The sequence below is a fragment of the Corythoichthys intestinalis genome, chromosome 13, assembly GCF_030265065.1.
Source record: "Corythoichthys intestinalis isolate RoL2023-P3 chromosome 13, ASM3026506v1, whole genome shotgun sequence".
In the NCBI taxonomy this organism is placed as follows: Eukaryota; Metazoa; Chordata; class Actinopteri; order Syngnathiformes; family Syngnathidae; genus Corythoichthys; species Corythoichthys intestinalis.
Window position 1 is genome coordinate 41,550,674 of NC_080407.1, and position 11,801 is coordinate 41,562,474.

Genomic DNA, 11,801 nt, shown 5'->3' on the forward strand with positions numbered 1-11,801 from the left:
GCTGAGGAGTTCAATGGCGTACCGCAAGCAACACGTCACTTCCGCTCATTAATATTCATAATGTTACCTACTGTTGCTAAGGGGGGGAACAAACGGGAGCTTGCCCCCAGGGCCGTTCCTGACCAATATTTAGCACAAGATTGTTATTTGTCATGACCATACAATTTATATAGCAATCGGGGAAAAATATTTAGAATGTCCTGGAAAAGTATTGGAATAGAAAGATAAAAACAATGATGACATTTTGTGTTGTCCAGGCTGTCTCCTCTAGTCATCAGCCTCGTGTTTGTTGCCTTTTTTTCATTCTGAATTTTCCTCCTCCTCCAAATGCGACTCAAACATAGATAGCTTTACGTCACATACTTGCTCTGGATTGACAATATCGTTCGAAAAATCCACACTTGAACCAGAATCATTGTAAAACGTTCCTCCATTGGGCTCCATGCTAAATCCGCTGAAATCGCTCATTATCTGACGTCATCACCAATATGGAGGCGCCAGTGCACTATTAATGACTGGAGGAACTAAACTGCAGATTTAAAGATGCATTTCTCATCATCTGCACTTTGCCAAATTATGGTATATTGTTGAATCGTCTCAAAATATGATTTAAATTCCCATAGTAATGCTATTTAAGATATTTTGTCAAGTCATAAGCATTTTAATCATAAATACTGGTTAAACCTACTAGTAACTTGTTTTTCATGTAACAATCAAAAATTCATCGAGTTGGTCACATTGGAGTGCTGGTATTTTGAACACTATCGCATTATATCGTGACCCTGCATACTGAGGCGAATCGCATCGTAGGTGTTATGGTGTATTGTACCGTTCCTAGTAAATATGCCAAAAGTGGCACAACAACATGAGCACAGGAGGCTTGGACTGAATGAAAACAAGGTCTTTAGTATGAATGAATGTAAACAAGGACCGTGAAGTACAAGCACTTTGAAGTTCAAAGAAGAGTCGAGAGATTTTCATCAGTTGGGACTGGTATAATTAAAAGCACATACAATAAAAATATCATATGTCCAATCAAAGCCGTATTTTTACAATGAAAAATAAAAAGTCGAACTGTCACGACAAGAAAATAAGTTGTACGATTACTATGAGAATAAAAGTCGCATTATTACGTAGGGGTACTGTAGCTGAATAAGCAGCTATATATTTTATGTTGCGCGTTGCCGCCTATGCTAAAATCCGCAATCATGAAAGCATCTTGTAAGGCTGTTTTTAAGAATCACTTTCCAAAATGAGGAAATCCTTCATCTTTTAGCTCATCTACATAAAATTATAATCAATAGAAGGCTTTGTACTAATGCTTCATCATAGCTACCAGCTAAGGTACATGTATGTAAAGTGCGTAGCTGCTTATTCAGCTATATAACCCCTACTTAACAATACTTTTCTTGTAGTAACAGTACAACTTTAATATTGTAGTCCTTTTACCCCCCCCCCCCCCCTTATTTTGCCCAAATACTCTGTTGTAATACATCACTGTCAATCAAGGGTAGTAATAGTAATTTTTTAAAATTTGTCATCCCCACCCCAAAAACATTATTTGTGAGCCAATCGTAATTTTCCATATTAATGTAATTATATTATTTATTAATGATTCAGAATTTTTGTAATTTGGGATCTACTGTTTCAAATATTAACTGTGAAGTGTCATTTGAAAGAGGGGGAGTACAGTATAAAAAGTGCCACTTAACTTGACAGTTAAATCAAGTGAGCAAGTACTATCGTGTGGATGCACATAATACAAGGATTGGACATAGCACATGTTAGACACACACGTGTCTCTTAATCTGATACTTCCAAGCAAACCCTTGACCACAAACTGAGCAGGAATATGGTTTTTCTCCAGTGTGGGTTCTCACGTGTATGTTTAAGTGATGCTTTCGAACAAAACCATGACCACAAACTGAGCAGGAAAAAGGTTTTTCACCGGTATGGGTTCTTGTGTGTTTTTTCAAGTTGCCTTTTTCAGAGAATTTTTTACCACAAACAGAGCAGGAGAAAGGTTTTTCACCAGTGTGGGTTCTTGTGTGTCTTTTCAAGGCTTCCTTTTGACTGCATGCTTGACCACAAACTGAGCAGGAAAAAAGTTTTTCACCAGTGTGTGTTCTCATGTGTGCGTTTAAGTTTTTCTTTTGAATAAAACCATGACCACAAACTGAGCAGGAAAAAGGTTTTTCACCAGCATGGGTTCTTGTGTGTTTTTTCAAGTTGCCTTTGTCAGAGAATTTTTTACCACAAACGGAGCAGGAGCAAGGTTTTTCACCTGTATGGGTTCTTGTGTGTTTTTTCAAGTTGCCTTTGTCAGAGAATTTTTTACCACAAAAGGAGCATGAGAAAGGTTTTTCACCGGTGTGGGTTCTCATGTGTGTATTTAAGTTTTTCTTTTGAATAAAACCATGACCACAAACTGAGCAGGAAAAAGGTTTTTCACCAGCATGGGTTCTTGTGTGTTTTTTCAAGTTGCCTTTGTCAGAGAACTTTTTACCACAAACGAAGCAGGAGAAAGGTTTTTCACCTGTATGGGTTCTTGTGTGTTTTTTCAAGTTGCCTTTGTCAGAGAACTTTTTACCACAAAAGGAGCAGGAGAAAAGTTTTTCACCTGTGTGGCTCCTTATGTGCATAATATAAGTATAGTTATTAGCAAAGGTTTTCCCACACTGAGACCATTTGCAGAGGTTGTCATCACGGTGAAATTTCTTAGGACCATCATCTTTGTAAGGTGAGTGTGACGTGGCCCCATTTCTATCTGACGGTGCGATGAAAATGTAGGCTTGCAATCCTTCTGTTGAGCTGCTGCTGCTGCTGCTGCTTGGAGGCTCCGTCCCGCTGCTGACCTCACTCGGACCATCTTCACTCTTCAAGGGCTCACCAGTCAACCTGTTGATATAGTCTTCCTCTTTAATATATGGCAGCTTTACCTCCTCCCTTTTGACTGGAAGTTGCTGTTGAGAGTGCTCTGGCTCTTTCTCTTTTATATGCGCGTGCTCGACTTCCTCTTTAACACCAGGAGACTCCTGCCCCTCAAGACCAAGATATTTGCTAAAACCTGCAAGACACAAATAGACAAATAATATGTTTTATGAACAGTCTATCCAGCTAGTAGGCCGTAAGGTTAGGATGGCTAAGAGAGCGAGATGGAGAGGTATGTATGCGCTCGTACCAGATGCATTCTGGGCTGTCAATCCCATGACAACGATGCGCCTATTGGCTGTTAATCATTGTGCATTGACACGCCCTCATCCTTCAGGCGCAACAGTGGCAATTTATTTGCGGCTGGAGCGTTGCTCACACCCGTGGCACGACATCAAAATGGCATGTCTGAGAAAGGTGGCCACTGAAAACTGCCGATTAAATAAAGAACGGACTGAGAAATATACAGTAAGTTTATCTTGCCATCTTCGAGCACGAAGCCAATGTGTCCTTTGTGTCGAAGCAATATTCAAGTCGACGCCGTGCGAAACCCTTACGTCGGTTAACGAGCCCATTGCACAGCTACTAAGTAAGCAAAGCCACTATATAAGACAAAAGCATTTCCGGACCTAAGAGACGGTACCATGTTTGATTTCTGCCTCATCTGAAGAAGAAAAAAAAGTAGTGGTTAGAATGACCTTGAATGGGTACAGACTCTTCCTCATCCTTGATGTATGGTGACTCTTCCTCCCCCTCCTTCTTGATGCATGCAGATTCCTGGTGCTCAGGATGATGGGCTTGGGTGACATTCAGATCTGCAAGACCACAAACACACAGGCCAATCTTATTTCCTTATTTCCTATCTTGTGTTCCCAAAGTTGTTTTCTGTTGGAGAAAATTCCTCCCTGCCAATTTTTTGTCTATTGATATTTTGTTGTCATCCAATCCAACACAAATCTAATTCAAAGTGCTTGACATTACACCCAGATAGATGACCGACACTGAATAAAAGTTGATTTTCAATCAAAATCAGGATCAGTATGGTTGACATCGAAATTTTCGTCAATAACCAATGTTGAATCAATAACACATGACAGTGACGTTGAAAACAACACTGTTTTATAGTATGTCAGGCAATGGTTGGGTTAACATTGTTTTATAGTTGATGAACTAATGTTGACAAAAAGTTGATAAATTAGGTACCGGGAAATATGATTTAAAAAGTAATCCAATTATGGATGAGCAGTGGTTTTGGTCAAAAAATAGTTGTGATCTTGATTGACCGGGAAGACAGCGAATCACCTCAAACAAACTCCACTGGAAACGCCTCATTTAAGGATAGCTGTATTTTAAGATAAGCCTGCTGCACCTCATTAGAGCCTTGAACAGCAATGATTGATGTTTTACGGTAGAAAGAACCACGTTTGTCCATAAGACTTGAAAGCTCCTTCATTCTCTGCGCCCTGGCTGCCCGTAGGGGGCTTTGTGACTCAGCTTCATTTATTAGAAGTCAGTGGGAGTGAAACTCTTACACATGCTTTTGAGCACAATGCCGGATTTACATTTATAAAGTATGAATGATGGAACGTATACTAACAAGAAGGATTGTCTTAGGAGTGATTTGTTCGGGAATTCTTGGTAATTATTATATTTTTCATACCATGCATCTTGAAATGTGAAAAAAAATCAATGGGAGAAATTAGCCGCTCCATACACCCCAATACAGTGGTACCTCTACATACGAATTTAATTCGTTCCAGGACCTTGTTTGTAAGTCGAAATGGTCGTATGTCGAGCAGGATTTCCCCATAGGAATACATTATAATTCCATTAATTCGTTCCAAAGCCTAAAAACATACACTAAATTCTTAATAAATACTGCTGGCACTGTTACAAATGGCAATTAAACATAGAAAAACAAATAAGTGATAAATAATTCAGAATAATATAATAATAATAATAAGAATAATTAATAATTATTCCTGTAAATAATGTAACGAATCGGATTCTAATATGGCGGACACTTTTTACTGTCCCTGAACGCACCGCGAAGCTGACGTCTCAGTGAGATAGGTCGGTGCGGTAGAGATAATACTTTCGTTTTCTTGAGAGCAGTAGAGATAATACTTTCGTTTTCTTGAGAGCAGTCAACTGCTTAAGACAATGGGCGTTTTGTGTTGGATAAGTTCTTAAATAGATGATAAAAACGTGACGAAGCTGGCGATTTCCTTGGCAATGTTACCACAATAATAATTGTCACCTTAACTTATAAATAGTGGCGAACGGTGGTCGGAAGAGGACCATGGAGCTGTATTGTTGAGCCAGTTCAGGGACGCGCACCCCAAGCTCATATTTTTCTATAACTTGCATCTTCATTTCAAAGGTAAGCATCACTTTTTTCCTTGTTTCTCCAACTGTATCAACTTTTTTTGAAAACTGTTGATTTCTCACACAAGAAAATCCACCGTGCGTTCGTTTGCAGTGCTGTCATGTCGTCGTATTTCGAGCAACTCGTCGGATGTAGAAACAAATGGCGGCTCAAATTTTACGTCGGATGTCGAAAAGATCGTGTGTCGAAGTGATGGTATGTAGAGGTACCACTGTATTTAGGTAAAATGACTGCCAACTGCCCGGTTTTTGCTTTTAACCAAGAAGCGAGACAACTTTACCTCTATGTGGATAAAGAATTCAGTGATTTAAGCATTTATTCACAAGAATTTTGAACGGAAAAAGCCATTGTGGCAGCCCCCTTATCATAACAAAGAGCTAGAAGACTAGCATCATTCTTTGACATATTTACTTAACGTAAATTCAAACTGCCCGTTTTTTTTTTTTTTTTTTTGCTTTTCACCAAGAATCGAGACTCCTTTATGTCCATATCTATAAATAATTCAGGGATTTAAGCATCTTTTAAGAATTAAAGCATTTATTAAGAATTATCACCAGAAAAGCTCTGTTTACATCAGGCGGCTGCTAGCTACATTCACTCACAGAATAGCATTGTATTTCGACATTTACAGAAACTAAATCCTAACCGCACTTTTTTTTTTTTTTTTTTTTACCATGTATTCGGGGATTTAAGCATTTATTCACAAGAATTTTCAATGAAAAAAGCTCTGTCTGTGTTTTCACTCAATGCCAACAATGCTGGCTGCTACACAAGCCTTGAGCTCTTAGAGGGCACCTGGTCCTACACTAACCCCTATGGCAGAGGTCAAGGAACTGCGGACCTCGGTCCGGTTCCGGACCCCCAAGCCGTCTGGACCGGATCTCAAGCTGTCGGGACTAATACACGTAGCAACAACAAAAATCATTTTTGTCTGCGGGTTTGCAGAGCGGAGGTGGACAACAAACAAAAACCTTAGCGTGTGAGCCAGCCAATGGGAGTGAAGCATTTGAAAGTTATGTTTAGAACAGCATGTCTCACACTTGCTTTCCAGACTCTGCGGATTGACAGCCAAAAACTGAGCTGAATGAAGTTGGAGGATGAGGCGAAAAGGTACGGCAAATGGCGTGCTCAAAACTACGCAAGATTGATGCAGAAAACAGATTGTTTAAGGAGGAGTGGACCAACACATTTTTGTTCATTCTACCTGGTGGCAGCACAAGACTGCTATGCCTCGTCTGTTCAGAGACGGTAGCGCTTGTAAAAAGCAGCAATTTGAAAAGGCACTATGAGACGAAGCACGCAGCTTTTTCGCAGTTTCCTTATGAACTCCGCTATCCGTTCTCAAAATAGTGGAAATGAGGGCTCAATATGATCGAACCTCAAGGCTAATGGTTCATTCATTCACTGCACATCAACGCGCAAATGAATGCTCCCTCAGAATAGCGTGGATATTGGGTCAAAACAAAAAGTCTTTCAGTGACGCACCGATTGTCAAAGATTGTATGAGTGCAGTTGCTAAAACTTTGCTTCATGGAAAGCAAAAAGAAGAGGTCTGTCAAAAAATAAAGCAAATCCCCCTGTCAGCATCCACAATAAAAAAAAAAAAAGTCTTGAACATGCTCTTATGTTGCTATTTAATGATTCAATTAAAGCACTTTTTTTTAGTTTTATGCACCTTTTATATTTTATTTACATTTTTGAATGTTGTAATTATCAGCATGGCCACGTAAAGATACGTTTGTATTTTTGGGAAAAAAAGAAGCATTAAAAATATTTCCGGACCTGAGATTGTTGTAATTTTTTAATTTCGGACCCAGAGGATTTTTAATTCATGACCCCTGCCCTACGGCAACAAGTAGATCTTCGTCTACTTTGACCTCGTGCACCTTTGAAAGAACATCTACAGCAGCTTTTACAACAACGGCTGTATGGTGCTGCCCAGGTGCCCTGGGGCTGAAGTGAGTGGCCAGCATTATTCACTTTATAAAAAAGATGAATCAAAACACCTATCTTTTGACAACTAACATGTTTTTTAGGAGCCTGGGAGGATGAGGACGGCCCGATTCTCAACCCTGAAGGTGCTGGCCAGGTGGGAGAGCTACAAGTCCGTCAAGGCCGGCTACAAGTTGACCCAGAAGGTGCTGGCGCGCTCTTCGATCGAGTTGCAGAACGTCGGGCTCATCACGGCGGTCGTCAACGCAAACACGGTCGCTGGCTTCCTCGCCATGACCACGGGCAAGGAAGAACACAGGGAGACACACGGAGAAAGGACGGGTGGTCATCAAGCGGCCATCTCTCCCCATGGCTCCATCTATTTACATCTTATTTATAATTGATTCTGCATGTTTTCCTCAAGTAATAATTTTCGTATGTTAAATTGAGTGATTTATTAGAAAACTGGCAGTAAATAAATTTTTTTAAAAAGTTGCTATTTTGGTCAAAAACTTATATGATATGTTAAACATTGCTATTGATCCTGAAAATATAGGTGATTTTCTCTGCATTTGGTGATTTTTGTGCATCTAGTGTAAAATCTGAGAATTTTATAGCCATTTTAAGTCGTGTTATACTTATATAAAGAATAATTAATCAGGATTTTATAAGGGATCGACTTTGAATTTTTTTATGCTGCTGCTCATGGAGACTCATATATGGCTAAGGTAGGTGCCTGTTTTGGTTTTGGGTCAGTAGCAGCTTTGGTTTTGAAAATACTTGAATTTAAAGTTTTATGGATCAGCCCAGTTTCATGAAGTCTATGGTTTGTCATTATTACTAATAGTATATAAAACCCTTTGCCTGACAAAGCTGCCAAAATTGTAAGAAACTATGCATTTGCTGTGATTGGCAATCAAGCGAAGACCCACTTAGCTTAGATGTTAGCTAAGTAGAAGCTCAGGCAAACTAAATTATTTTTCCAATTCAAGTGCTGAAATCGCTGGATATTACACAATCGAGCCTAGTCTAAAATAATTTATTGAACACCAAGACAGTTCGGTCATTTTCCCATTTCCCATTGGGTAATAACGCGTTAAATGCACTTAGTTACATTTGAGTAACTTTTTGAAGAAAAAAAAACGAACTTCTAAAAGTACGTTACGAAGCCATACTTTTTACTTTTACTTGAGTAGATTTGTGAAGAAAAAAAACACTACTCTTACCTTCTTTGGGCTGTACAAGTCGTTACATTTCTCCTCTTTATTCTACATATTAGATTTTTTTTTTTTTGCCAGTGATGCCAAGAGTAGATCTACCAATTTCACCAATGAGACGCCGCAACAATAATCACGACTCCATTACACCAATCAGACGCAAGCTCGCCGCTGTACGATCACGCCAGCCTGTTCATTCACGTGGCGTCATTAAAGCACTGTAAAAAATGAAGTATTTGATATAGGGCGCTGCCCTCAACATGACTCAAAAGCATGGATTTTAACCTCTCGCAGTTTTTATTTGGCACCGATTGACAACGGAAAACTGGAGATATGATCCTTTCATATAGGAACTATGAAGGAACTATTCAAACTAGGAACTATTTTCTCCACTATGTACAGGGCACTCATGCTCTTTGGACGAATAGCTAATTTCTGTCTTTTTTTTTTTCTCTCGCCGGAATTCCTTTTTTTTAATATAATTTCTTTGGCTTAATGTGGTTATGTAATGGGCTATTGCACAGTATCATGATCATCAGTTCATATCGCTAACTTTGTGCTGAGGAAAAAAAAAAACATTGTTTGAAAAAAAAAAAAAAAAAAAAAAGGGAGCAGTAACTCATTACTTGAGTATTCTTTTCACCGAGCACTTTTTTTTACTTGTACTGTACTTGAGTACATTTTTTGGATGACTACTTATACAACCCCAAGCTAAAAGTATGGAATCACCAGTCTCGGACGAGCACTCACTCAGACATTTTATCATGTAGAACAAACCCAGATAAAAAGCTTGAAAAAATAATGAATTAGTTCAAAAGTGCAACTCTTTAGCATTCAGAAACACTAAAAGAAATTAATTAAAAATATTGTGGTAGTCAGTAAATGTTACTTTTATACAGCAAGTGCAGGGAAATACTGTATATATGGAATCACTCCATTCTGAGGAAGAAAATATGGAAAAATGAGAAACAAAGAAATAACAATGAAAACACATCTCTAGTATTTAGTAGCACCACCTCTGGCTTTTATGACAGCTTGCAGTCTCCGAGGCATGGACTTGATGAGTATTCTTCATCAATTTGGTGCCAACTCTTTTTTGATTGCAGTTGCCAGATCATCCTTGCAGATCTGAGCCTTGCTTGTTTTTTTCAATGTACACCACAGGTTTTCAATACGGTTGAGATCTGGGCTATTTGCAGGCTATGACATTGACTGGATGAGTCTTTCTCCAAGGAATGCTTTCACAGTTTTAGCTCTTGGAACATGAAAAACATATTTTCAATTGAAGGGATAAGAAAGCTGACTAAAATGTCAGGCACGGTTTTGTGTGGTGCGCATTTTACACCTGAAAGCTATTTGAACCAAGGACAAATGAAATCAGGTTTTGCTAAGAAATTGCTGCTGAAAGCAGATGCGGGGCCCACCATACACGCGCAGCCACCGAAATGTCCCAAGATATAAAGAAAGAGGACGATGACTGGCACTGATGAGACCACCCCAGGCAAAACAAAGGAGGGGAGCAGCCAAGCTCGAAATGGCCAGAGTGAGTACTCTTTTATAATAAAAAACATATCACGCATTGGATATAGGACTAGACACATGTATAAATTATCGCTCGTAAAATATATATATAACAAATATACTTTAATCCATTTCACATTTGTTTCTGTTGGCAGAGCGAAAACCTATGATAGTACAATAAATGAGAATTATTCTATACATTACTTTATTTTGCAATCACGGTGTATTAGCTTCACAAAAAGAAATGCAAAACAAACCATTTGGTGTTTCCCACACGATCTGTTGCTGGTGTTTCATCAGTGTGATTGCTCCCCTCAATGATCGTTCAATTAGGCTGCATTTGCTTTTCTTTGGGCTCAAATTGATAACCCAAAACACCAAAGAAAGGTTCATAACTCCTCGTCACCATTAGAAGAACGTCCGTTAGTCGGATTCGTCGCTGCAACTAGAAACAAAATTGTACGCCATCATCGCCGCCATTCAGAACTTTGTTAGGACCCAAGCACGGAGCCGGGTGTTTCTCAGTTGTGACGTCACGCACACAGCATGCTGGCTTTCGAGGATCTCGGGCGCCAGTCGTCTTAGCTTGACAATCGATGCAAGTTTCTATCATTTTCTTGGTGTAGCGATGTGTGTCATTACACGAAGTGGCATGATATGAATCCAAAAGGCATGCATTTACGGATTAATGATGGAATATTAGCATTTCCCCAGGTGTTCTAATACTCTTTCAGTAGTTAAAATTGAGATTTGGCATTTACTAGTCGTTTGTGAGGAGCTTTTTTTCCCCGAGGTAAGACTAATGCCCACCCACACCTGGCATCCTGGTAACACCGCGGATTTCTAATAACCAGGATCTGTCTCCATGTGCAGTATACGTATCATCGAAAGTGAACCAACCTTCTAGTGTGTGAAGAACAGCCTTTGCGTGCATTATTTTGCAAACAGTCGAGTCTTGGTGACGTGGGGGCTCCTCTTTTACCTCCTGGAACTTTACTGCAGCCGGTGTCGGGTTCCCGGACATTTTCTGAACGCTTGACGACGTGCCTTGCAGCTTTGTTAGCGGTTGCCCAGCTAGGCTAGGCTAAAGTAGGTTGCAAACCTTCAACGAGTGTTGAGACTTGAAGACTGATGTTTGAGTCCGTAATGTGGCTAATGCCAGACACGTCGTCGAGGCTTCGGTTTAGTTAAGTGACTAAAATTAACGAAAAAACAAGACGCGCACAAAGAAAACAATGTTCTACCTTGGGTGTCTTTGGCATTTCCGACCAGGATTGCATGATGGGAAAGACAGTCTACAGCCCAATCACACCATAAAACCCGCCTAGTTCAATGATAAAAAACAAAAAAAATCCCTAATTGCAATTTCCCTTTCAAGATGGAAATGTTTCTCTTCTACAACTCAATCTATATTTTGACATGATCGGAAAAACATCAACAGTGAGATTGAAGCGTTACCATTTCTCTTATAAGGACCATGGGAAATGTAGTTCCTCACAGGTATCATAAACTGCGTTCAGCCACGCCCTCTGGCGGCCAGCAGGGATGAAGTGGAACGATTGTACTTATTTCATTTCAACAAATGTAAAAATTAGTATCAGATGGTCTAATTATTCATTATTAAACATCTAAATTACATGTTTGTCGATACAAATCACTGCCATTTCAACTCATTAGAGTGACGATACCGCTGGAAGCAATCAACGTAGGTGAACTTCAAAATGTGGTCATACAAGAACGTGTATGGGGGGCACTGGACTTTGCCAGGACTCTAACTAAAGTAATCTAATATAAATATAATGAAGCATTAA

The 11,801-nt window shown here is 39.5% G+C and overlaps 1 protein-coding gene across 1 annotated transcript; it reads right to left on the minus strand.

The window, feature by feature from the left end:
- Nucleotides 1-972: 972 nt before the first annotated feature.
- Nucleotides 973-11,263, minus strand: LOC130928954 (zinc finger protein OZF-like). The gene is made up of 3 exons (XM_057855803.1): nucleotides 10,891-11,263; nucleotides 3,630-3,746; nucleotides 973-3,067 (listed from the first exon to the last, which is right to left on the minus strand). Exons 1-3 carry the CDS (start codon nucleotides 11,012-11,014, stop codon nucleotides 1,785-1,787), a joined length of 1,524 nt encoding a protein of 507 aa, XP_057711786.1. The 5' UTR covers nucleotides 11,015-11,263; the 3' UTR covers nucleotides 973-1,784.
- Nucleotides 11,264-11,801: the final 538 nt, after the last annotated feature.